General features: G+C 39.7%; 2 protein-coding genes across 4 annotated transcripts; both read left to right on the top strand.

Moving 5' to 3' along the window:
- The first annotated feature begins 111 nt into the window (after positions 1-111).
- Positions 112-22387, top strand: si:ch211-266o15.1 (zinc finger MYM-type protein 4). 3 transcript variants are annotated; one of them, XM_042389258.1, is made up of 29 exons: positions 112-536; positions 4346-4931; positions 5577-5629; positions 6029-6178; positions 6512-6575; positions 6853-7049; positions 7251-7375; positions 8069-8303; positions 8423-8638; positions 8899-9049; positions 9213-9328; positions 9456-9818; positions 9937-10087; positions 10264-10439; positions 10572-10749; positions 10932-11045; positions 11677-11720; positions 11858-11996; positions 17788-17933; positions 18031-18148; positions 18279-18524; positions 18752-18828; positions 19118-19247; positions 19364-19515; positions 19615-19729; positions 20352-20609; positions 20831-20942; positions 21061-21129; positions 21642-22387. In XM_042389258.1, the coding sequence occupies exons 1-29, from the start codon at positions 498-500 to the stop codon at positions 21787-21789; spliced, it is 4668 nt and encodes a 1555-aa protein (XP_042245192.1). In that variant the 5' UTR covers positions 112-497; the 3' UTR covers positions 21790-22387. The 3 variants fall into 3 exon arrangements, with proteins under 3 accessions (XP_042245192.1, XP_042245191.1, XP_042245190.1); XM_042389257.1 differs by having other exon boundaries at positions 4316-4931; positions 8426-8638; XM_042389256.1 differs by having other exon boundaries at positions 4316-4931.
- A 3723-nt stretch (positions 22388-26110) lies between these two features.
- Positions 26111-26875, top strand: LOC121881478 (heat shock protein 30-like). Its single transcript, XM_042389253.1, has one exon. It carries the CDS (start codon positions 26126-26128, stop codon positions 26762-26764), a length of 639 nt encoding a protein of 212 aa, XP_042245187.1. The 5' UTR covers positions 26111-26125; the 3' UTR covers positions 26765-26875.
- Positions 26876-27646: the final 771 nt, after the last annotated feature.

The raw sequence follows: 27646 nt of genomic DNA, 5'->3' as shown, positions 1-27646 counted from the left end.
TGGACTAGATTAACAAGGAGATTCCAGAGACGCATTAAAACACAGTTTCAGATTTGTGAAACCTTTATTCTATTTGGAAAAAAAACAGAAAAATTGTGATTTCATAGTTTTTCTCCCATCCAGACCACATTAGACCAGGTCCGGATCAAAAACCACTATACCTATATGGATTAGATTACCAAATAGGCTCCAGCGACTTAAGTACAGTGGTTTTTGATCTGAATGGGGGAAGAGCAGTGACATTGCCCCTTTTTCTGTTTTCATAAGCAAAATAAAGGTTTCACAAATCTGAAATTGGGTTTCAACAGCGTTACGGCTTTTGCTATGATGCATAACACATTTTCATAAGTGTAGGTGGTGCAAAAACGGAGAATCAGCTGCTAAACATCATTATTTATGTTTCCTTTAACTTTCCCCTTAGCTCGAATTAGAAGCTGACTTCGGCGTCGTGGAGCTGGTGGGTGTTTGAAGCGCGGCGTCTGCAGCATAATTAAAACATGGCGGACTCGGAGGAATTTAGACTCAAACGATTAAAGGTAAGAAATACACTCCTGATATGTAATTATAGGAAGATTCGCTGCATACTAGCCACATACTGTGACATTTCGTTACTGTGGACTAGCTCCCAGTCGAGATGTGCATATATATAAGCTAACGTTAGCCAGCTTAGCTTACAACCATGCAACGCTAGCTCGCTGCATGTTTAGCAATGATGCAGTCTGACAATTTTATAATTAGCAAAACGAAGTCACTTCATGAAATACGACCCTTTTGTGAATCACCATAGCCTTTATCAATTTAGCACTGACACATTGTGTGGCAGCTGGTTGCACAAAGCCCCCTTTGCATAGCGCAGGGCTGCTGCGAACAATAAAAAAGTGGATATTTAGTTGAAGTTAAATGTTCCCTTGTGATTCACTTGCAGCAACAGCTACAATGTCTTAATTGGGTTCTTTGTTGTGTGTCAGTATAGAATTACAAATATGCCAGAAAGCAGTATAATGCCGATTTTTAAGCGGAGTTTGGTGGGACGCCCCCTCTTTGCAAATGATTGGGCAGCATGAGGCCTGCAGCCATTACCATCAATAATAGCAAGACATTGATCAGGATCATCTTTATTGGCCAAGTATGTTTACACACAAGGAATTCGACTCTGGTTTAGTGGCTCTCAGTGTACTTACACAGAACAACAACAACAACACATACACCTGGATTGACTGTATATAGGTGAAACCTTTCCTGTGAACTGTAAACAGGATACAAATAGTGCAAAGAAGTGAAGAGTGCAAGGAATGATGAGATGATATATAGTCATGTACCTATAGTAGGTAACATAAGTTAGTGGTTCTTAAAGTGGAGTCCTGGGACCCCCAGGGGTCCTCGAGGGGGTTCAAGGGAATTCCCAGCGAAAAGGGGAATAATTTATTTTCACCATAATCCCATCTATAAGTAACATAGTGACAGTCAGAATGTATGACTGTTTTGGTCATTGGATTCATACACTTTTTTTAATGAAACATCTAAAAATCAGCTGGGGACCGTGGTCTAATTTGGGTCAGTTTAGGGGTCCTTGGTATGAAAAAGTTTGAGAATCACTGAAATAAGTTACATGATAACAGTAAGGCTCAATTAGCTAGATCCTAAAATGTTGGCAAAGAGGCTATCTAGTGAACTAGGACGTTATCTGATGATGTTGTGAGGAGGTGTTGTTCCTCGTTATAACCCAGATAATAACAAATAAACTAACAATAACACTAGAATATAAAACAGAAACATAAAGAGCCCAAATCATATCTTCCCTTATCACCACGTTCAGATACTTTGTGTATTGGCCGTAGGCTGTCACTGCTCTATTACCATTCTGTTTATTATTATGTTACTCTGTGTTAGGAAAGGGAAAAGGTTGGATTTCCAGTCAACTGTGTTGAAAATGGGTTCACTGCTGGAGGCAGACTGTGTACAGTCTTGTCTATAGTGGAAGAAGACAGTTGTATGCAGTAGTTGGACCAGTAGACCTTTTCACAACAGGCATTTTGACACGTAGAATAAGAAAAGCACAGTTGTATTCAACAACATTAACAACGGTTGCACTCTGTTTAGGTGCCCCTGTTCCACGGCCCTGATATTGTGCATGCTGTGTCACTGGCATGACATAGTGGGACACTTCAATGGAGAAGAGGCATTGTTAATGTTGTTAGTTCCACCTGTGCTTGTCCTGTTATGATCAAATAAAATATGTGCTGTTCAAAGGCCTGTGAATTTAAGTGAAGATCAAAATTAACCACCACACTGAAATGATTTTACTGTGACTTTATTAAGAGCAAACAACACATTTAGCCTGTAGCTTCTTCAGGTTGGCTCAGCAGAATTACATGAGTACTTGCAGGTGTGATAAATGCATCTGGGTCACATTAATTTTCACAGTTTTCATTTTTTCAAAGTGTTTCAAAGGTGAGCATTTTACAAAGAACATGACTAATATTACACAAAATTACATTTTTCAAAAAACATAGCATGGTTAATATTACACAGAGTTACAAGAATTACACCATTTTACATAATTTTAACTTAATTAAAAGAACTAACTCCTGTGAACAACTGACTGAAGAGGATGAGCTAAGTTTCCTTAGAAGAACAGACAAGAACAGACAACCGGTTCTACAGTTGTCCCTCTACACCACTAAATCTGAGAACCTAGTGGCTCATCTCTCCCTAAGCGTCCAAAATTACCAGTGGAGAGAGATCAAATTAGTATTTTCATATCACAGAAAAGAACTCAAATCCTGTGTTTCATTAAGTCTATAAGGTCCAATTGTTATTCAATTCATAAATCCAAAATGCCTCCCTTCTTAAGATCTGGTTTATCAAATTACCACTTCTTGGATTAGGTCGCACTTTTTTAATGCCAATAAATTTGAGGGAAGTAGCCGAGCCGTGGTTTTTCTCCTTGTAGTGCCTAGCAATGACATAATCCATATTTCCATTTCTGATGGCAGCCTTGTGCTCAGCAACTCTCAGTTTAAGATGGTGCTTTGTTTGGCCTACATACATTAAGCCACATGGGCATTATCAAGATATAAATGACATGGGCAGAGAGACAGTTAATGAATTCTTTTATATCATATTTCTTTCCTGTATGAGAGTTATTAAATGTCTTGGGATCAAATGTGTTTGAACAGTGTGCACATTTTCCACTTCTATAGTTTCCATACACTTGTTGAGAAAGCCAGATAGTTTGTGCAGGTTCCTTATACATAGAACTAACAATATCACTGACATTTCTTCCTCTCTTAAAGCAAAAACAAGGTCTAGAGGATGACAAATGATTCAAACTTGGGTCACATTCTAGGATTTTCCAGTGTTTGTTAATAATCTGTTTGACTTGGATAGATGCCGTACAATATTCAGATAGAAAAGTTATTCTGTTTTCAGTGTGTCAAGGGGGAAGATTTAATAATTCTTCCCTATCTATTCTGTTAACTTTTTCAATAGCTTGATTAATAATTACCTGGTCATATTCCCTTTGTCTAAATCACTGAGACATTTCTTTAGCCTTAGTTTGATGATCCTCTTCTTTACTACATATTCGTCTCAACCTCATAAACTGACCATATAGGATGTTGCTGATCATACGGTCAGGTGGAAACTTGTAGAGTGTAAAATGGTGTTTCTGTCAGTTTCTTTTCGATAAATAGATGTCTCCAATTGTCTATTTTCATTAACAGTAATCAAAAGATCCAAAAAAATTTTTTTTTTTCACAGCTGTATTCCATAGTAAAATGCAAAGTGGGATGAGTGCTATTTATATAGTCACTAAATGCCACAAGAAACAACCATGTATAAATTAATACTCATCTTTAAGTGCTTAATATGAACACATAATTGATTAGAAAAATACAAGGTCTGTTGGGCATTTTCAAAATCTGATGGTTCATTAAGTTAGTAAGATGTGAGAATCCATTTTTGTCGTATTGTTTTATTATGGTCCATTATAAGGAAGTGGCACATATGCATATAAATGGAGTGAGGATTCAATATAAAACATGAATATCTGTCTGAATGGCGGAATGACATCTTGAACTTATTTCTTCTAATAGAGAAGGACAGATTTTTACCTCAGCAGTCAGGGTGCATCTAAGGAGAGCTGTAAAAACACCTTTTGCAACACAGTCTTTGTAATGAACATTTTGTTGTAGATGCTACTAAAACGGATTTGATCTGTAGAAAATTAATTTGTCAGATATTGACATTCATGTGTAGAAGAGTGAAGTGCATCATCCCTAAAGTACTAATATGAATTACCCCTTTGAAACAGCTTTTCAACCAACGTTTCCCCCCCTTACAGCACGAAGAACGCCTATCTAGAGTATTTGATGAAGTGATGGGGCTGGGAGACTTTGCTGACTCTTCCAGGGGCTCTGCAAGCTCCTCCAGGAGCGGAGATCAGGATGAGACAAAGGGAGTAGATGAAACTTCAGGACAACATCAACCGGTGGAAGAAGAGGATAGCAACAGCAGCAGACAAGAAGAAAAGATAGACAAGGGGATAGAAGAGTCATCCTTCCCTCGCATTGCCTCCCCTTCCTCTGACCGACGCTCCTCCTTTACCATGGGAACCAATGAAGGCGGAGGAGGAGGAGGAAGCGGAGGGGCGGCGTTTGATGACGCGCTGGACGGCCTTCCTGTGTATGGGCCAGAGGAAGACGATGAAGACTGGCACTTTGCCCTGCCTATGGGCACCTTGGAGGACGTTGATATGAGCAAGATGAACAGAAATGACAAACAGCCAGAACAAGGGAACAACAAAATTCAAGAGGATCCCTTTGCTCGGGAGTCCAGAGAGGAGGAGGAGGACCAAGAGAGGGAAGGGAGCAGTGGGTCTGCAAACACCTCCCACTCCTCCCAGGACCACACGCCCGAGAACAGCCAAGGTAAAGCTTCATTCACACACATTCATACAGTTTTAAAGGACACGATCAATCACCAATGCAATATTGAAGGTCCTGACACACCAACCAATCTGTGGGGTGTCATTACGTGTCTGTGGCCAGTTATTACCTCTAGTTAGTGGGTTGTGTTGGCGCTGTTGGTTTTGACAGAGCCAATTGCAACTTTTTGTCTGACACATTTTAATTTAGTATTCTGGGTATATAATTAGGCCATTTAGTTGGTTTGTTGGTCTCTCCTAATGTTCTTTGGAGTACAAATTTGGCATGAAACACTGACAAGTTATTTTGATAGTAGTTGAGTCTAGTTCTTTGAGGTCACCTGGGTGTGTCGGGGCTTGGTGTGACTTGCCCTGATGAATGGCACAGATGTGCATGGGAATCGAACAGCTTTTGTTTGTCCCAATAAACCCAGTTTGCTAAGACTGTTTTCCATGGAAAACTAAGAAAAGGTAGCTGAAATGCTTTGAAAAAAATAGTTATATGTTTGGCCTGATATTGTATGCAACAGTATATGTGCATTGTCCATCAGTTTCAGGTATTTTTTGGTTGGCACATGTGTAGTTTAAAACTTCTGGTTGAAGAGTGTACTGTTCTAATTAAATATTTTCTGTTCTACCTCTCTGTCAGATGGAGGGGTCCTGAACCAGACAGAGGAGACAGAAGACAGCCAGCAAGGAGAGGTAGGAAAAGTTTACAATGCTGGAAATGTAACATACCCAGGTTTAACATATGCTCCTCTGGAGCAGGTTCACTGCATCTCTGAGGCTCAGCTGGCGCAGTGATCTACCCTCCTTAAAAATGATCTGCCATCTTGAGGATGAAAAGCCAAGGTGTGGCTAAAATTCATTCATTAACCGTCTCATCTCGCTTCTGCATGTACTTTGCCACAAGACTCAGAAAGCTGCTCTCTGTTGACCTGGGGTGTTTTGTGATCAGAGATTTCTAAATGATATAATAAATGTTTTTCAGCATTGGAAAATAGATGAAATGACAGCAAGATGTGTGATTGAATACAAGTCAAAGATTGATCATTTGTGAATCCTCAGCGATTAATTTCGAATACTTTATTATTATTTCAGAGGTCAGAGGCAGCTCCGACAGAGGACAGTAATCCCCCGATTTCCCCGAGTATCAACATTAAAGATGAGCCTATTGATGAGGGTTATGACGCTGCTTTACTGCCTCAGAGCTCCATCAGACAGATCAAAGAGGAGCTGGAGCATCAGGAGGTAGGTGTGGGGAGAGAAAGTTATCATTATTTTGTTCAGTACCGGGTGTTGATTTGTAATTTTCATATTAGATAATACAATGGAGGATTCATCAAGTGTCAGCAAGTGAATAACAATATATTTGGCCTGAAGCTGTCGACATGCTGATTGATGCCACTAAAATTACATATTTTTTATAACAATACAAAATATTTAGTTAGATTATATTTATATTAAGAACTTTTACTTTTGAACATGACTTAAAATGCTTTACAGACGAGGCTTTGGAGGTTTAGGAACATATACAGTATTTAACTTCTTAAACTAAACCTCTCTTCTTGTTTGCTTATTCAGGAGGAGTTGAGGATCAGCTCTGTTTACTCTGTAGGTGGAGGGAACACCTTTGCATCCCCTACCGGTGAGTTGATAAGTTTCTCTTTTTTTTTCATTATGACATGTTTTCTGTCATTTATTACCACAGTTATTCTTTTGCAGTGGTCATATAAACATTTTTCATGACATGTCAAATGTTACTGGTACACCTGTGTTTTGACTGCTGTAGCAAATTAAAATGGAAAAGGTGTATTGGTTAAACTCTGCAAGATTAGTAAGAGTTCAACTCAAAGGGAAGCATTAAAATAATTAAAATCATGATTTCTTGGCTTTATCAACCTTTCTCTTCTTATTCACTTAAGTACCAGCAGCAGTCCCAGCTCCCCCTCCAACGGCCATTTTTATCCCAGGTAGAGGAGCTGTCCTACAAGCCATGGCTCCCCTTCCTGTCAGACCACCAGCTCCAGTCCCAAGTTCTCTCCCAGCTCTGACACAAATGCCCCCACGCCCACCTCACCCCCCCATTCCCGGTAGTGTTCGCTGCAGTGGCTGCTCTAAGGTACTGTTGCAACACTGTGCTGCTGACATTTAAATGGAAAGACAAAAGGATCTAGAAAAAGTTGCTCCATAAAGTATTAATGAGATAAAAATGTTAATAAAAATATAAAACTTAAAAATTAACCAGCTGTGTTTTATACAAAGTAATCAATCCATTTATTCGATGTGTTCATGAGTTTCATGGTTCTGTAAATGGTTCTAGGTTCTGCTAAAAGGCCAAACAGCATTCCAAAGAAAAGGCTCGACACAGCTCTTCTGCTCCACAGTCTGTCTGACTGGCCATCTGCCTCCAGCCAACAAAAACCGAACCTGTTTCCAGTGCAACAGGTATATTGTGGTCTCCCAATTTCATGTTCCCGTTCCAAGAATTAACTTTATACTGGTGAATCATCGAAGTCAGGACTTTACTTACAAACTGCCATTTGCTTACAGTTGGCCTATAAAACATAATTGGTTCATGTGAAACCTGATACATAGTAATAACCCACTGTACTCATGTGTTTATTTGTTTGTTTGTTTATTTATTAATAATGTTATAATTTTAACAATACAGTAGTCTACATGACTAGAAGTAATTATTCCTTACCTTTTGTCCAGGTAATAAACATGGAGGGCCTGTTCCCTTAAAACATTGAAGTTTGAATACAAAATTAATGCACAATCACTGAAGGCACTTTTCACTAGTCATGAGTGATATTTCATGTGCTCTTTGCAAATGTCACTGGCAGCAGCATTTGACTGAATCTTGACATTATATAAGAGAATCCAAATACTTTTCAAATGTTGCACCTTCAATGTATAACAATAATACGCTGATTTGGAGCTTGGAACCAAAGCAAAGGAAATTGCATTCACTCTAGTCACCTGTATAACACATGCAGTATGTTCTCATTCAAGTGAATGGGAAGGTGTGTCCAAGCTTTTGACTAGTATTGTAAATCATGTGCATTTGATAGGTTATGTTTGTTTTATCCATCCTCTAACCTGCCATCATCTTGTATCGCTTGTATTTTTTCACAGAGAGATTCTTCAGCCCAGGGACATGATCACGATTCCAGCAGATGACAACGCTTTCATGCACTTTTGTGGCCAGTTCTGTCTGTCTGTCTTTAGACACAAGAAGAAAAATTCTGAGAAGGTCATTGACAAATGGGTTGACAAACGACTTGAGAAGAAGCCTGAGAAGCCACAGGAGAAACCAGCTGAGCGACAGCCTGACAAAATTTTCTGCAGTGTGTGTAAAATCGCCAACAGGGTAAGATCCACAAATTTGAAATGAGCTTTTATGACAAAGACAGATTTGGGGTCAATTTTATTTGCTCCACAGTCTTATTGTCTATGTTGTCTTTGTTTTTGACTGTGATATGTCTCCAGCAGATTGAGCATGAGGTCAGCCATCAAGGTCGTCTGCACAGACTCTGTAGTGATGCTTGCTTTGTAACATGGCGCAAGATCCGACAATTAGCCATGAACTGCTGTGAAGGCTGTGGACTTTACTGTAATAGCAACTCGGGCTCCTGCCAAACACTCGTGATTGAAAGATCTAAGCTCAACTTCTGTGGTCCCACCTGCATTGGCACTTACAAACAGGTATGTTTGGTCTTTTTTTTTTTTTAAAGAAGAGAGAAATTATTATCACTTTGGTTCCTTTTTTAAAAGGAAGGATGTTATGCCAGGTTGGTGTAAGTTCTAGCCAACTTTGCGTGATGGTAACACAAACATTTCAGCTTCAGGTCCCAGTAATCATATAACATCCCCAAAAAAATTATACAGCACCTACATGTTTGTAAAGCAAACAGTCATGTGATTGCTGCCAAATGTAAAACTCTACAATACTCAATGTGTTACAGACTTGCAGAAAAACGGTTGAATGTGCCTACTGTCACAAGATGGCCATAGTGTCCTCCACCATTATGGAACGAGACCAAAAGGGCAAAGTTCAGCTTTACTGTTCACCTGTCTGTGTGGAACAGAGTCGACCACCCCGACACACTCTCAGCGGTAGGGTGCACCACAGAAACACATACTTACGTGCAAGAGTACACTGGTATATGCAGTACTTATATCACAACAGGGAAAGCTTGTTAAATTATTTATTAATACACATGAATGCATGTTGACATACTAGCAGGTAGGCTGTTTAATGTTACTATTATCTCCCTAGGTACTCCATTCCCATGCTGCCTGTGCAAGGTTCCAGCTGTTCCTCAGTATCATCTAGCTATGGTGGACGGCACCATTCGTAACTTCTGCTCCTATGACTGTGTTTCTATATACAGGGTAAGGGTACCAGGATTATTGGAACTGTTTTTAATATCCAACAAGAAAAAAGATTGATGATGGAACATCTGTCTGTCTAATCCCCATAGATTTGACCGTGCTGTTATTTTCCCTCCATCTGTTACAGAAATCCGGTCACGCCTCTCAGGCAGACATGACCAATGGAACCTCCTCTCCCAGGGACCCCTCCCTCAGAGATGCCCCCAGACCAGGGCCGTCTGCCGGAGCCAGCTCAGTCCCTCCCATCCCTCAGGACTACCCATCTTCAGTCCCCTACCCCGGCCATCATCCCAGTAATACCTCAGTGCCCCCATTGGTGCCTCCCTACCCAGCCATGTCCTCCCCCTCTGTCCCGGGGCAAGCCCAGGCCAGAGCACCCCCTAGTCAGCCCCTGAAACCAGCAGAGGGTGGACCAAGTGACGCCTCCAAACTGACCTGCCATCAGTGCAGCAAACAGTTCAACATCAAACCGCTGCTATTCAGTCACCAAGTAAGTCATGCACATACAAACACTCAGTATATACATAAACACTAACATCCTTATTGCTACCTGTATTACCTGAGTGTAGCACTCATCAACTAATACTAATAATGATTTTTTCCTGCAGGGTCGTATCTCTATGTTCTGCAGTGAGATGTGCTGTGAGCAGTATAAAAGCCAGAAAAATGTCCTGGCATTGTGTGAGTGCTGTAAACAGGAGAAGGTGCACTTTGACACTATCAGCTACAACCAACAAGACCTCTTCTTCTGCAGTGAAAGTGAGTTAGTTCACAGTTCCCTCTCCTGTGAATTATTTTGAATGTCATAAACTGAAACTTCCATCCCAAACATGAGCAGGAATCTCACTAAATTCTAAATCCCTTATATGATCTGTGTCAATGGGTCTGTAGGCTTATACTTGTCCCATCTATGCCCCACTCATTGTGTGTTTCAGGCTGTAAACTACTCTTCAAACATGATCTGACATCTCGTAACAAGGATCACCCCTGGCGTCCCTGCAGCTACTGCTCCAGCATTGGCCAGAAGATGCTGCACAGCCACTATGGAGGCAAGATGGAGGAGTTCTGCAGACCCCACTGCATGTCCCAATACACTGTACTCTATTACGGGGTAAAGTAAATAGTTCTTCCAGTACACTTTACATTGTATGCTATTGCACCAAGAAGAGTTCAATGTGGCTGTGTTTTTGTTTTACCTTCTCATCTGTCTTTCTCTCCCTCCTTCTTCTTCACTCCTGCCCAGATGGGTCGTTGTGACAGTTGTAGGAAACAGGGCTACTTGACTGAGAAGCTGCAGTGTTTGGGTTCAGTCCGTAACTTCTGCAACTTGCCCTGCCTACTGCAGTACTGCTACATGCATTTTGAGACGAGCCAACACACCAGCAGTAATGGTACTGGAACGGCCCCACAAACACCACATGGTAAATTGTGTTGTGTCATATCAGTGTTACATGATGTAATGGAAAACTAGATGTGGCCAGTTCCCATTGCAATGTTATTGTATTGCGAGAACATGTTTTTGGGTCAGCTAAGGACAAGTTAAAACAATCACAAATATTTTTCCATGTCAAGTATGATCGATCCCCTCTTTCTCTTCTTCCAGCTCCAACTCAGCCCCACCACTCCTCAAAGATGAATCCTGTCATAGCTGATGTTGTCTCATTGGCTAACGGCTCTGCCACTCAGCCCAGCGTGTCAGCAGATAGGGCTCTGACTGGTTAGTTCACACACATAGCCCATACACATAGGCTGTCTTAAGTACATCTCTGCATTTTTGAGCCACTTGTCCCGGTCAAGGTCATGATGGCCCCCGCTACCTCATCCAGCTCCTCCCATACGCTTCAGGCATCTCCAGGGTCTAGACTGGGGTCTCCTCACAGTCATCCATGCCAAGAATATTGATTGATGGTATTTATTTATTGGAACAGTGTAGTTTTTAACATAAAAGATGCACTGCACCGGAGTTAGCTCAAAGCTAAGTTACATCTGCAGTCTCTCACAATCATAACATACAACAGCACAACAACAAACAGTACAAAGCAAAAAATAGCTTGATTAATTTAAGTTTTCCTTTTTAAAACTCATTCTTACTTTGATTTTTTGTAGCCTTAAAATGTTCCAAGTATATAAAAATGAATTATTTATAACACTAATTGTAGGGGCTTCAGTAACATTAAAAAAAAAAGAATTTGAGACTTTACTTTCCTCACTGTCCCAACTGGCCTCTTTACTTTTGGCTGGCAGATGTCATGATTGAGTGTCCACATGGCTTTAGCAGTATTTACAGTAGGATTATACAGTCATATTAGTTTGAAGCATGGTTTTAATACAGTGTTGTTCTTTTGCAGGAGCACTTCCAACCTCCAACGTAGACGGCAAGAACCTAGACCATGTACGTAGTTTGTGTGTGTTAATTGTTGAAAAGAATAGTATTTCACAATTGTTTTAAATATTTGATATGAGTTCCAGTCAACACGCTTATCTGGGTTTGAGAATTAGATCAGATCTTCTTTGTTCATTTTTATCTAGGCCAGTACTCAGACTGACGCCATGCGGGTGCCTGTGTCCCGTCGCCGTCAAATGAAGAACAAGTCAGTTCTCTGCCGGCCGTTCACCATGGACCAAGAGAGCATGTGTCTGCTGCCCACACCTTCCACTGAGTCAGCAGGTAACTACAAAAAACACCTGAGCAGTTTAGTTTTGTTATTCCTCGTTCACACAGGACACAGAACAGCTGCACAGCAGGAATTATGTGCACCATTTCTGGCTACATGTACAGCAGCTGTCGATAAAATGCACTACGGGAAGTACAAATGCCATGTGCTCAGCTTACTGTACATTGTTCACACAGACATTACAACATTATGCACTTGAAATGTTTTTTTGGCAAACATAATGTTGCAACAGTCTTAAACATTTCCCACTGTGGATGTAAATTTATAATGACTTTCTGTATACTGTGCACACTGTGAAGGTGCTAACTCTTCAGTAAAATCTCTCCAGTGTGTGTTAAACATTTTCACCCAAAACATATACTAAAACAATGTTTGCATTGCCAAGCACAAAAATTAATACTCACAGTCTTTTGTAAAAAGGTTAAAATGCTCAAAAAATAGAGTTAATAGAGTTGATCCATTCAAGTCTCACTTTGAAGGAGATGCAGTTTTCTTATGGCAGAAGCTGTGAAATTGGAGTGGGTGGATGTGCAGTGTAGCATACAGTAAAGGTGGAAAAAGAGCATTGGTTGGATGCATGAAAATTTAGATAAAATATCATCACAGTGAAGACAATATGTCACTGAACGCTTTGTCATATTATATTGAGCATGCTTGAACTGTCACTGTCCACACAAGGATTAAACTGATATGTTGGGTTAATATTGATGATCTATCAAGAACAAAATCTACACAATAAATGACAATAAAATGAAAGCACTGATTTAGCACTAATGCTTTCCAAGACTATTGCTGGTCTGACCTTTTATGTAGGCTGTCACAAACTTCACCTTTCCTTTTATTCATTTATTCAGTTACTCATTTATTCAAACATTCGTTGATTTGTTGCTCACGACTAGCTGTTTCAATAATTGCACCAGCTTTGATAGATAGCGCCTCGCAAGTTGACCTGCCGTCTGCGGAAGCATCCACATCTCCAGCACCGTCACCAAAACCTCAGGGAGAAACTCAGCCAAGTAACGGCGTGCCAGCACGCTTAACCGGACGCCATTTCCTGGGCAAGAGGGAGACTGACTCTGACTGTAAGGTCTGCTCACACTACAAGAGGAAGAGAGGAGAGGAAGAACAGGAGGAGAGGAAGAAGCAGAAGATGGAGGAGGTGGAGGAGCCAGAGAACAAAACGGAGGAGGAGGCAGAGGGTGCACAGGGAGTAAACTCAGTTGATGAGAAGGATGGGGAGAGTAAAGAGTCGGAGCACTCTGAAATGAAGGATTGCGAGCAGAATAGTGGGACAGTGCGGAGGCAGACGTCGTTTTACTGTAAAACGTGTTCAGGAGAGCCCAGCCTCTGTCCTGTACCCTGTTTTGAACTCTACCACACAAGACTCATCTACAAAACACCTCCTGAACTGGAAAAACAAGGTGAGCCTTCTGAATAACACAGATAATCGATGTCAGTTTTACTCTAAATATCCAATATCACTTAGTAAAAAAGTTATTGTTCGTAGCACAGCTGTATCCAAGGTGTCCTATATTGTGTTTGTGTGTGTAAATTGTGATACTTATTTTAATGCCATTGCAATCAGAATAACAACTATGATGTACTGACATGACCTTTGGAGATTTATGTGCTTTTTCAAGCTATTTCAACTGACTTAAGAGGGTCGAGTGTGTCACCCGAGTTTTTCTCTCCACAGCCTCCTGATCTGCTGACATGAGGAGTTATCTTCCACCCTGACCCTGGACAAAGATTTTAACAGCTACAGGGTTATCCGGTTGTGTTCACACTTACACTACTTTTAGTCATTTTTGTTTTTGTGGTTTTGAAAACCATATTCACGGCAAATGCAACTGGAACTGCTGGATGGACCACCATTAGTTCTTATTAGTTACATGAATGTGAACTGGTAGTGTAGTGATATTATGCATTTGAAGCAGTGTTTCTGTGTTTTTAAAGATGGCAGTACTTGTCATACATTCTGCAGAACAGATTGTCATGGCTGTTTGTGTCTGCTTCATATAAAAGGGTATTTACTTTGTGTGGGGGATATTATAAGTGGTCTAACAGATGGGATGACAGTCTTGACAAGGTTGAAATACTTACAGAGTACTGTAACATGGTAGGAAAAATAAGATTTACTTTATTTATTAATTTGTGTCAAAATACACTTCATTATAGAACTTCATTACAGTTTATTCCAGTTATGGCACATTTGTCAAGTGTCTTAAAACTCCTGAATCTATTGTTCCATTCAGTGATTTGTGTAAGTTGCCTCAGGAAATGGTCTGTAATGGCGTACACATGTGTGATGTGGCATCACTTCATGTCCCGGCCTGTAAAGTCATGACCTTATCGCATATTTCATCGCATAACACCCATCATACAGTCTGTAACCCGGTTCTTATATTAATTAAGGTCACTTGTGCCTAACTGCCTCCCCAGATGCAGCCCACAGAATCTGTTCTTCCAAAAATGTAGCATGTAAACCGGTCACATTTCATTGGTTTTGAATAAGCAAACACGCTGTTTGTTTGTTCACATGTTTAGGAAATGGCTGCTAAACGAATGCCAAATGCCAGCAAGGCAAAATCTGTAAAGCTAAAACTGAATTTTACTCAACAAAGACATGCAGATTCATGGGGCTGGATCCAGGCAACCATACTAACAATGTGATTTTACTTTGTGTGTAATACTTGAGTACTGAATAAGTATTAAATGATTCTTTGTTTGATTGCAATTCCCTGTAAAACTGGGACTCATTTTTTAATGAATTTTCATTCAGCTGCGATAAACTCTGCATCTTACCTCTAGATCAGGCACAGATTCATCATAATCCAGCTGTAATTTATAAAAGAAAAAGAAAAACAGTAATAGCTCCAACATGGCAAGAGAAAGCATTACTTCAACTTAGATTGATATTGTTCAAAAGCAGTACAGTGCAGGTTTGTTTGCCAAAATAGCAGTAGATAAAAATGAATGTTCATGCCAACGGTTTATTATCATTTTAATCCTGCTCATTTATATTAGAGTGCATATGATTGCCTGTAATTCAGATTAAATAATGTAGAAAACACCAAGGTGTTCAACAACAGCTGTCAAGTTGTTGCACAAATGGACCATTTCGCTGAGAAAGTCCTCTAGACCCAATGGAGGGTTATAGGGTTATATATGTGTATATCTTCGGGTTGCACTGTTACTGCCAAAATAACCAGTGGATGACTGGATTACAGTAGAAGATGGAGGTTAGGGAGTTTTTGATAAACCAGGATGAACCTTCCAGTCAGTCATACTTAAAAATGCACTAACAGGTATAAATGAGGCTACAATCTGCAATCACTTGAATTTTTTAAGTGTCTGAGTGAAATAAAAACATTTATTTGGATGTTCACTTAACTTATTTGTACTGTTAAGCTACATTTTAATGTTCAGTTTACTATGTATGTGTCATGTATAAAAGTTTATGGTTAAATTCTTTGCTGTACCTCACTACTGATGCAGTTATGAGAACCAAGACTGACTTCAATTCATCCATCTGTTGTTCAGTTGGTTCCAACCCTGCATTACATTTCTGAAGTTTACTTTTTTTTTTTTTTTTTTTTTTTTTTTTTTTACTTATTTTACAACCTACTTTATGTATGTTGGAAATTTTTGTTACTTATCTACTGTAACTGCATGGTTTTTTTTTCTGTTTTTTTTTAATAATTCAACTGACATGTATCCGATTGTGAAATCATGTTCCATTATTGCTTTTGCTTGTTTTAATCAAATATTGTCAACACCTGAAGAAAAAGTTGTGTTTTGGTAAATGCAAAAAAAAGTCAATAAATTTAATTTTAGAGTAAAACTTTGTGGCGAAATTTATTTCTTCAAATTTACCTGCCATATCACTTACAAATGGCCTCCATCAGTATGAAAAAAACCCCCAAATGTAATTCATGACTAAATAAATATAGAATCTACAAACTGCAATAATCAGTATGAGGTGTGTGTGTGTGTGTGTGTGTGTGTGTGTGTGTGTGTGTGTGTGTGTATGCATGTCTCAGTAACATTGAATGTAAGAAAGAAGTTTGGAATGACTTTGGATGTAAAACTAACTACCCACACATGAGAAACACAGACGCATCAGTCTAAACAGAACTATGAAGTATCTATTATGTAGTAGCTAAATAGTTTGTTTCTATTACAGGTGGCTACTGTCATTTTAAATCACTTCAAGTACGTTTAAAAACAGAAAATTAGATTAGACCAGATTACTTTACCAGTTGAAAATTAAAGTCAGACAAGTGCATGAAAATAATACAAATCAATAAATATAACACATAGAAATAAGTTATTATAGATAAAAAATACATGGAAACAATATGCACACTGTGGGTCTCTATATAACAGAGAACCAATGAACAATTAAGATGTGACCAGTCGAGCATTCACGGTGTCTTTCAAAGAAGCTGAAGAGAAGACATGGGTTGTAAATACATCTAATGGAGACAGGAGAACTAGACACTAACATTTTGCCTTAAGTGCAAGAAAGGTGATTTATTACAAGTATTGTGTTCAGCAATGTATATTTACACTTATTCAAACCTTAAAAGATAGTGAACAGAGTCGTGAAGAATAAAAAAGATGTTAAATCAAACCTGTTTATATCAAGCAGCAGTTCTGCTTCAGTTAAATCAAGTGTGTAAATCAAATCTGTAACAATTTACCAAGGCTGTTCTCAATTCCTACATCAGCAGTGTTTGTCATTTGACTTTTTGAGTTCCATCCATGATACATGTACACGTAAATAGACTTATATTTGATTGTGAAATTTGTTAACCGACAGATTAAAAAGGAAGCTTTATACACTGATGACTGATCTTCCTTCTAAGAACTAAGTCAGTATAGCAGATTTGTAGTTTAGAAATTCAACTGCTGCAGATGATAAAGCCAATTTGATATTGGTAGTAAGTTGTGAATAGTTGTGACTTGTGTATTTTCGAAAATCGCTGGATACTAAAGACATTTTTGAAAGATCTTTTCTGATATAAAGTCATGAAAAGTTAGTTAAAGTTCCTTGAAATGTTAAGACTACTGATGCATCTGACAGCATATTTCATTAATATGTTGTCATTAGTATGAATTCAGAAAGACCTGTTGCACAGATAAGAGCTCTTTGGGAAATGCCAGAACATCTGAAGTCAGGTTACATGTAGTCTGTAGATGTTTTACTATTTCAGTTCAGTTCATCTATTGTGAGACATTTGAAATTAACTGTGAGGATTTATGAGGAAATGTTTTCTTATATTAGTGAAACATTCATTAACAGGTCCACTCATATGAGATAAAAGAGAGTCAGACCAAATACAATCTCATATAAAGTATTGTACATAGTATTGTATGTACTGTGTATAATTTTAGATGTGTATCACAATAGCCTTGACAACAACATGATGATAAATGTCATGTGTAGATCTTGAAAATAGTTTTTTTTAGTTTACTTTCACCAGCAAGAGAGAAGATACACCTGTCATTAATATTCTGTTCAACATTTTTAAAATCAAAAAAAAGTTCAAAGTGACCATTTAATTGTGACCCAGTTAATGTGTTTTAGTCACTGAGATTTCAGTGTTTTTTTGTAATTATTTCAATGTTTTGTGATATCTTTTGTCCTTAATTTACATTCTTGATTATCATCTTGTCTCATTTATTTCTCCTCTTTTTCTTTGCCTCTTTCTCCCTGCCTCTTCTTCTTCTTCTTCTTAATCTTTCTTCCTCTCATTTCCTGTTCCCTCCTTCCTCCAGCTCTGTCTCTGCCCTCAGGCAGCTGCTCAGTAGGAGAGGAGAATGTGAAGGTGTTAATGGTGCCAGTCCCAGTACCAGTCTTCATTCCAGTGCCTATGAACATGTACTCCCAGCACACACCTGTTCCAATGGCTATGCCCATGCCTGTACGTCCCATTACATTACATATAACACTGAATTGAAATACCTGCTGTCTGTGCAGCAGTAAAACAAATGTTAAGTCTTTTTTCCTATATTTTCCAGGTTCCAGTGCCCATTGTAGTACCACCACAGAACAAGGATGTAAAAGATGCAGCCGTCCAATCAGATTCTTTGGCTGTGAAGGAAGAAAATCAGAATGATAGGCATGTCTCCGGGGCAGGTGAGGTCTTATCCTGACTAACATACATTTAGATTGTATGTAATTCTACAAACTTTAGATATTTTGGCTACATTAATAAAGTCTCTGTTCATTTTTTCTCTGCATACTGTATGTTTGTGCATGTGTACAGACTATAGTGGAGATGTAGAGTCAGAGGTGGTCCCTCCCATAATCCACAAAGATGAGGAGACTCCTAAAGCAGTGGAAGCCCACCTGCCACTTACTGTAAGTTCAGAGGGGAGCACAGAGTCAACTGTACCCCAGCTTAATACCCAGCCAGAGGAGGGCACGACGACAAGCGACCCACCTACCACCAGTGCCGAGCATCAACCTCCCTCTTCTCCAATGATGGATTTGGAGAGTGACTTCCCACCTGGTGAGATATAAATTAAAGTTATAGTCAACCCCAAATCAATCTGTCAAAAAACTTCAAAGCTTTCACGTGTGTAACTGTTTGAATGCCAGCACACAAATAATATTATTGATTTGATGAAGATAAACAACAAGTGCTGATAGAAAAACTACATAACTACATACTCGACAGCACACACACAATGTGACTCTAACCTACAGGTCTTTTGTGTGTGTGTGTCTTTTTTGCAGAATCGTTGGATCAGAAGTCATCTGTTCCACAGCGAGGAGTGAAGAGACCCAGAGAAGGTTTCTCCGGCCGGAAACGGGTATGACTGACACCCCTGATAGATCAGCAGTCTTTGGGTAAACTCAGATTCATTTTAACCTTTTACTCTTCAGACTTAAGTTTGTAGGCAGTTTGTTTCGATTCCAAAAACCTCTCAAACCAAGAGTACCTCCCTGTTCTTGGATGTTATGTGTATTTATAGAACCAAAAAGTTTTCAAATTCACGCACTTTTGGCCAAGAAGTGCAATTCTCTGCTCACAGTGAACCTTTCAGCCATGTCAGTCATTTTCTACACTACCCAGTATTCATTACTATTCTGTCCATCCAGGGTCGAAGGCGAGTTGGTTCAGTGGACCGCAGTGCGGCGGCATCTCCAGCCACCTCCAAACTGAACCACCTGTATGGGGTTAAAGCCTGGAGGAGCTGGGTCCAACAACAGAGCAAACAACCCCAAAAATGTGAGCCTTCATTCTCTTTACTGTTTTCTGTTGTCTCTTCCTCTAATCCGCTGGTTGTTCTATTGAATCTGTTTTATCCTATACCAACTGTACTGTATGGTCTCTCTTCTCTGTAGCCGGTCCAGTAGATATTAAAGAAGACATCCTTCAGTGTGACTCTGCTGAGCTGAGCTTTGCTCTGTCTCGCTTCATCAAAGAAGTGCGTCGGCCCAATGGAGAGACTTACAGCCCGGACAGCATCTTCTACCTTTGTCTGGGGATACAGCAGGTACACAAATATTGTGTCACGGGTCTTGCTTCTTTAAGTGTGGTTCTCCTTTTCCCTACACTTCAACTCATTGTTTTCTATCTCCCTCTCTGCGGACAGTATCTGTTCATGAAGGGCCGCATAGAGAACATCTTCACTGACGAGCTGTACAATCAGTTTGCCTCCGAGATCACTGGGATGCTGCAACTCTGGAGGCCTAAACTACTACCTAGTGGTATGACCATTTAAAGCTGCACTAATAAATATTTTTATATTAGCAATGGGTCAAAAGAGTACATGTAATGTAAAAAGGTTGTCATAGTAAGAAACCCACAGCTCTACAGAGAGTTTTAGCATCTTTCAGCTCATTGTTTTGGTTTCACAGCCTGCAAGTTTAATGTTTTGGTTCACTCTCATTGACAGCATTTCTTAACTATAGCAGGCAGCTGTTTTTGTTTTTCTTCTACCTGCCCAGCACTAACAGACAAAGAGATAGACAAAGTTAGCAACTAGCTGGTGAACAAAGTGGAGCACTTAGAAGCTAAGATATTTCCTCCAGGAGTTGGTGGAGACCAAAACAGAGCTAAAAGGAGAATAAATATTGGATTTACATTCATCAGGTGGACCGAAACATGACTCTAAGGCTACACTTTGTCTGCTGGATGTGTAATTGGCCAACTGTTTGCTAACAGGATTTTCATATTGATTATTAAGTTGTTTCAATGTCGTGTTTACAGCTTGTTCTGCTGCCCCCAAGTGGGCAAAAATAAATGAATTCTGCTTTAATACAACCCAACACCTATGGGCAGTAGGTCGCTTTGATCAATTGTATCCCCACTTCCTACTTCCTCCTCCAGGTGGCTTTGTTTCCTCCCGTGTTGAAGAGCACTACCTGTGGGAGTGTAAGCAGCTGGGCGCCTACTCACCCATAGTGTTGCTCAACACGCTTCTCTTCTTCTGCACCAAGCATTTCCGCTTCACCACGCTGGCGCAGCACCAAAGCCTCTCTTTTTCCAACTTCACTCGCCACTCCAAACCCTGCAGCCGGACCGGCAAAATCCACTACCTCCAATACCAGAGAAGCTGTGCTGCCACACCGAGCCGAGAGGTGACAGGTGGGTGTCAGAGAACAGCACATGTACATCTTTCTAAATAAAAATTGTATTTTCAAACTGACCATTTCTTTCTGAACATCAACAATTTTGTTTCATGTATCTGCTTTCGCTCTTTTTCTAAGCATCAAAGCCAGATTCATAGATTGACTCCCTTTCTCAAAAAGCAAATTATGTTAAGAAATATTGATTAACTGAGTATTGGTACTTACTGTTGTTTTTAGAGCGAACCAGAAAAAGGCAGGAGGAGGAAGCGGGAGACCTGGAGATGCTAGAAAACGTTACCAACCCTCTACACTGTCCAGTCAGACTCTATGAGTTCTACCTCTCGAGATGGTAAGACATACAAACACACAAAGCAAAGCTACAGGCAAACTGACACATGAAGACAACAGTACTTACAATCATATATGTGTTTACAACAACTAATAAAACCGAACTTGCTCTCCAACAGCCCAGAGACGGTGAAGAAGAGAACTGACGTGTTTTTCCTCCAGCCTGAACAGAATGTCCACACACACAGGTCAGAATCACATTTAATAAACCTGGTGATGTCCAGATATTTCTCTCTGTAAAAGCTTTTAAGAAAAAGACATCTTTGAGGTAGTGTGTCAGTGCAGCAGGTTCACCTTTAAATGAAGTACATGTCAAATATGAAAAACAGTTGTAGTAATGTAGGACTTTGTTTTTTGTAGGGATTAAACAAACAATGTTTAATAACTGAGCTTTAGAGATGCTGGTAGGCAGATTTTGACCTTCAAACAGGCTAGCTGTGTCCCCATTTCTCCAGTCTGAGCCAGGCTAACTGGCTGCAGGTTTCAGCTTCATATTTGTAAGACTGCGATATGAGAATAGTATCAATCTGCTCTTCTAAAAGCTATTAAGCATATTTCAACCTTTCCAGATCTGAGAGGAGAAAACATCAGGGTAATGAAGATATGAAAATTCAAACACGTTCTCCTTCTCTTGAAGCTGCTAACATGCAGAGTTTTTCTGTTTTTTCTAATTTTTTTAAATTTCCATTTCTGACCTCAGTTCCCACTGGTATACTTGTCAACCATTGGAGCAGACCACTCTACAGAGCATGCTCACGCGCATCTTGGCTGTCAGAGAGCTTCACCAGGAACTGCAAGCAGCCCAACATCAGTCCTCAGCCACCAACAATGATGACAGCTTACAGTGATATGAAGCTGTTTATCCACAACCCTCATTGCAACAGAAACCTTCGCTGATGCTGAACAGTTCACAGTGAATTGAAGCTTACGCTCATCAGTCATTTCAGACTGAGACTGGCAGGTCTCTGAAATGTGGAGTTAATATAAGGATGCTGAATACCAGGCTGTCAAAGACAGAAAGGATACTTTGTCACAGGGAGACACATTTAAAGGACTTTATAAGTGTGGGATCATGGTATTTAGTTACCTCAGTGGCCACCCCCTCCTCATATAAATGCACAATGAGTTTACAAACATCTGATACTGTTAGATATGAAAAAGGGAGTGTTAAAGAGTAAATCTTCTTTTCTCACACCAGAGTGACCATTTATCACATGTGGCAGGTTTATTTACTACCAGTAATGGTCCTCACCAAGACTCTCAGATAAACTCCACAATATTAGAGTGGTGTAAGCAGCAAACTGCTTGTGAGAACAGTCAGTGCTGAATGTAGATGAGTTTACATCCATCTGTTGAACAGAAATGTGTTGTTTTTAGTGTTCACCCTCTTTGTATCAGCACTTTTTAACATGGAGCATATTGACTAATATGAGCTTTGAAGGTCAATGCTGGTATTTTTGGATCAAAGCTGCCACAAGAAGATACCATCTCCCTTTAAATTTCACCAAAACCTAACAGAATTATATTTTGAACAGGTGTTGTTATTTAGCAATGTGGTGCAACCGTGCATAACTGCACTAAACTTGGTAACACATACAGCCAGTGTATTATTTATCAATGACAGAATAAACATGTAGTTAAAGGATAAGGCTGACAATATTCTATATTTTTTATTATTGTCACCAAATCCCATGAAAAGACCAAAAACAACACTGTTTGACTTGTTGAGTTTCTGACTTCCCTACTGTTACTGTGGTTCTCAGTCCCAAGCCATTCATTCCTACTAAACACATAAATCTTTAAAGAAACATATATATATATATATATGTAGAGGTAGGAATCTCTGTATGTATGTATGTCCTTTGCGTATCTCTTGAACCGTTCATCTGATCGACTCCACACTTGGCGGGTGTATGGCTGGGGATTAAGGGGAGTGCAGTGTCAAATTTGGTGCAATTTGGACACATGATAGATTTAATATTAATGAACTGTGAATAGACCAGCTATCAGCGAGCTGCTCCACTCTGTGCAGGGGCAGGGCAGTGCTTCAGGACTCTGCCAACTGACTCCAGCATGTCAGAGAGACCAGAGATGAGGCATGACATGAGTCAGAGAAAAGTGCTCTAAAAAGAGAAAAGTAGACAGTGAAAACAGAGCTTTTAATAAAGAATGGACACTCTTACCCTGTGTCTAGACAGAAAACGTAGCGTTAGCAGCATGTTTAGCAGATCAGCAGCAGCGAGTGACTACACAGGAGGCATTCAGGTACAATGTTGAGTGTAGGCCACCCGCGTTTTGGATCCACTCAGAGTCCAATACACAATGACTGTATTTGCATGCATAAAACGAAGGAAATACTTTCCATGGGCAGTACAAACAAGTTTGTATCATATGCTCTGAGACCGTGGCAATTTTGAAGTGCCACTACAGACAAAGCACAAATCTTTGGAGGAAACATAGCCACTCAAATCCAAACTGAAGACACAGACAATAGGAACGATCTAAGAGCCCAATATGATCGATCCACTTTATATTAGGATGCACATTATTTTATTTTTCAAAGCAGCCCCTCTTTTACTTTAAAAGAGAAAAGAACATTTATTTACTATTCAACTACATATTATTTATAACATCTGTGTATAATAGAATATTAGTTTCATTTCTCAAAACAGCTGGACAGTGTAGTTTTTGCAAACATTACACAAACAGGAGTAAATAGTGCATTTTGTTGGGGACTACTTTCAGCAGCGTATTAATACACATTTGATGCTTTAATAGTGATAATACAGGAACATAATAGTGTTTGACTAGATGGAGTACTGCGGAACAAGAGCTAATTTATTGTTGGTTTTGGTCTTTTTATGGGATTTGTTGACAATAAGAAAAATATGCCGTATATTCATCAAATTAGAGGTGGATGAAATTGACTTGCTGACATTTGATTAAAACCCAATATTGGATATAACATGTTGTCAAATCAATATGTATCAATGTAACCCTTCTTGTAATGTTAGAGGAGACTCACGGTGCTTCTTTTTTTGTTTTGCTTTTATTGCTAACTAATTATCTGATGTTATGTTGTTCTCATTTTAGATTCTTGATGCTGTGAGGCCTTATTTCCTTCCATTGGCATCGCCCCCTTTTCCCTACACACCATCCACTTATTACCTCTGGAATTATTGTATGTAATCCTTCATGTTTGTCCTCCTTCATACCCTTTTATGTCTCTTCCTTCCTTACAGTGCCATTATTTTTTTCCTCTGGGACATAATTCTTTTTTTTTTTTTTTTTCCCTTCCTTCCCCCATTTTCCTTTGTTCCTCAATTTAAGGAATGGTGTTGGGAGACTTTGTGTTAGCAGAAGACAACTCAGTACTGGCAGAGTACTTTTCTTTGAGGGTTTTCTGTATTATAACTAAAGGTCCGTATGGTTTATGTATTATGTATTATTGTATGACGGTGTGCCTAAGATATTTACCACTGTGGTCAGCAGTGGTAATAAGTTTCTACTCATTCCTGTTATATGTAATAGACCTTAGATTAGGCATTGCATTCTGAACTTCTTTCTAATTTGGGATAAGGATCGTCCTGGTGACTCACACCATAGACAAGACATGGGAAACATGATTGGCACATAAGTCATCTAAAGCTCAAACACAGCACACCACTTGTCAGACACTTGGCCCAAATTTGTCTGAACATACTAAACACTTATGCCTATACTTCCATTGATGATTGCCATTTAAATAAAATTTGGATTGTATCTCATTGACACATAAGACAAGTAATACTCATTATTACTGCAAAATGTTAAATCAGTTTAAGATTTTCTGAAAACAGAAATGAGCATGTCAGAATTCAGCCGGTTGACCAGAAACTTTAAAAAAAAAAGAGTATAAAACACATGTTGCTATGTTGAGATCTCATTTTATTCTGTTGCTTGTGGTAATAAATACTCCACTACCCACAACACCATGTAGGGCAGCAGGGAGCTGGTGCATTTGTAATGCATCCATTATTACTTGCAATGGTTTTTGTTGTCTCAGCTGTTATTTCATTCTGTTGTGGAGGCCAATGTGCCTTTACTTCGCCTCATGTCATGTCCATGTTTTATATGAAATATATGTTACAGTGTAAATGACTTACAAAGTCTACAAATCAGACCAACACAAGGTCTGGAGTTGAAGTGATCGATCCTTCCAGCGCTCCCTGCGAAGATTTAAGCATTTAATGTTGACTGATAGTGATGGTCTCAGAATATAAGACTCTGTGTCACCGCTGCTGGTGTCAATGAAATATTACTGTCTGAATATTATCACTGCTGTCTGAAACTCCCATTTAAAGGTTGTTCAGCAGGAATAGGCCCGAAGACAGTCAGATGTTTTTTATCATCATGCACAACTGCTATATTGCCATCAAGTATTGAAAATTCATCTTATTCCTTACTTTCCTTGGTTGCAAGGAAAAACATTTATAACGAAAGCATGATGGAAATGAAATGTGATGTCGAGAGTGTACTTGAAGTTTGTGCAGTTTTGAAACATTGATTCATAAAATGTTTAAAGTTTTTTGTGTTTGACTTGATTTTAAGATCAATTTATCAGTGTGTGTCTCACTTTCCTCACTCACTGAGTCCTCTATTTTCTCTCTGTTGTCATGGAGATTGAGATGGGAACAGAGTACCCTGAGTTGAGATTATTTTTTGAAACTACTTCCACTGTCAATAATGAACAATTAAGGTGAAAGTAGTTTTTATATATTCATAAGTGCATTTACAATATATAACATTTACTGTATATATACGCCTGTAAGACAACTACTATAGTTCACTCTGAAACAAAAAAAAACAACAAAACAAACAAAAAACAAATTGAAGCCACAAGAGGTTTTTTTTTTTTCAAGCTACGGCCTAAAGTTGACCTACATCAATTGTTAATTTCACGTGAAAGTTTCTGAAAACACAAGAATATTCCAGTGATGTCATCACTCCTGAGAAACAGCTCTCCCCAGTGGCGAGTTGTGGTAATGACTGGAAAGTTCCTGAAGACTGTGAAGCCTCTCCACTTAGGATATAAAAGCTGGGACAGTCCCACTGCTGAGACAGAAAGCAACACAACCAACACAGAACAGAACAGACACTTTCACAGTGTTTCATCTCACAACAAGAGGACTCAACACACTGAAGATGCTGGGCTCTCATGGATTCCAGTCTACTCTCAGTCCATTCATGGACTTCTACTGGCCTGTACGCAGTCTGTGGCCAGAGGTCAAACCTCTGCTCTGCCAGCAGGATCTACTGCAGAGAAACCTCCAGGAGCTGCGCAGCAGTCTGGAGCTGATAGACAAACTTCAACACAAGATGCTGGAGGAGACGGAGCCTTCCCAAACCGCTGCAGCTGTGCAACCAGTCTCCTACCAGCTGGAGAAAGATGGAGAGCACTTTGGCCTGACCCTGGACACTCAAGGCTTTTCCCCAGAGGAGCTGTCTGTCAGGCAGGTGGGCAGGAAGCTGAGGGTCAGTGGGAAGACAGAGAAGGAGCAGGAGGACGGGAAAGGCTGCTACTCTTACAGACGCCAGGAGTTCAGACAGGAGTTTGATCTGCCTGAGGAGCTCAACCCTGAAGCCATCACCTGCTACCTGGCTCCAGACGGGAAGCTCCACATCCAGGAAGCCAAAGCTCCATGCGTGGAGGAGGCTGAGAGAAAACTGACTATCGAGAGGAGCGTGGAGGAGAAAACACAGCAGAGTGTGTGTTCACACACAGAAGGCAGCAGCACAGACACAGACCACAGCGCAGAGGACAAACCTGGAAACACGGACTAATCTCTATATTGTTTTGACAATGTACATTCAATGTTTTATTAAAGTGTTAATTGAAGATGATCATATGTGCTTTTGTATACATGTAAATGTTCAATAAATATATTGACAGCTGCACAATGTTTTCTTCATTTAAAATAACGTCTTTGTCAGAAATGAGAAAACCTGAAAAGATAGAAAGACCACTTCTTAGTGCTTCAGAAACTGGAAGATCAGTGTTTTGTTTCCAATCTTCTATGTTTGTCATTTAATCTAGTAAAATATCCACTTAGAATCAACACTGCTTCATCAGAGACCTCAAATTAGTAAAATGTGATATTTTACTTTAAGACTGAGGAGGGAAAAGTCAGAAAAAGCAAGTTTCCATTTCATCTTAAGATTGTTTATCATGGCTGATATATACCACTGATCAGCCACAACATTAAAACCTCTCACATGTGAAGTGAATAACATTGATTGTCTCATTACAATGGAACATGTCAAGGGGTGGGATATATTAGGCAGCAAATGAACGGTCAGTTTTTGAAGTTGATGTGTTGGAAGCAGGAAAAGAGGGAAAGCGTAAAGATCTGAACAACTTTGAGAAGGGCCAAATTGTCATAGCTAGACAACAGAGCAAGAATATCTCCAAGACGGCAGGTCTTGTGGGGTTCTGCCAGTGTGCAGTGGTCAGCAGCTACCAAAAGTGGTCAAAGGAAAGAAAACCAGTGAACCGGCAACAGGGTCATGGGTGCCCAAGGCTCATTCATGCACATGGGGAGGGAAGGCTAGCCCGTCTGGTCAGACCATACAGAAGAGCTACTGTAGCACAAATTGCTGAACAGGTTAATCCTGACTATGATAGACAGGTGTCAGAACACACAGTGCATCGCAGCTTTCTGCATA

The sequence above is a fragment of the Thunnus maccoyii genome, chromosome 16, assembly GCF_910596095.1.
Source record: "Thunnus maccoyii chromosome 16, fThuMac1.1, whole genome shotgun sequence".
Taxonomy (NCBI): Eukaryota; Metazoa; Chordata; class Actinopteri; order Scombriformes; family Scombridae; genus Thunnus; species Thunnus maccoyii.
This window is presented reverse-complemented; position numbering and strand designations above follow the sequence as displayed.

Bases quoted from the DNA above. Each gene is read 5' to 3' on its own strand.
- LOC121881478 (XM_042389253.1), top strand. From the start codon at position 26,126: ATGCTGGGCTCTCATGGATTCCAGTCTACTCTCAGTCCATTCATGGAC.
- si:ch211-266o15.1 (XM_042389256.1), top strand. From the start codon at position 498: ATGGCGGACTCGGAGGAATTTAGACTCAAACGATTAAAG. The intron at 9,050-9,212 runs GTAGGGTGCACC...TTATCTCCCTAG, and splicing joins ACCCCGACACACTCTCAGCG to GTACTCCATTCCCATGCTGC. The intron at 19,248-19,363 runs GTGAGCCTTCAT...TCTTCTCTGTAG, and splicing joins GAGCAAACAACCCCAAAAAT to CCGGTCCAGTAGATATTAAA.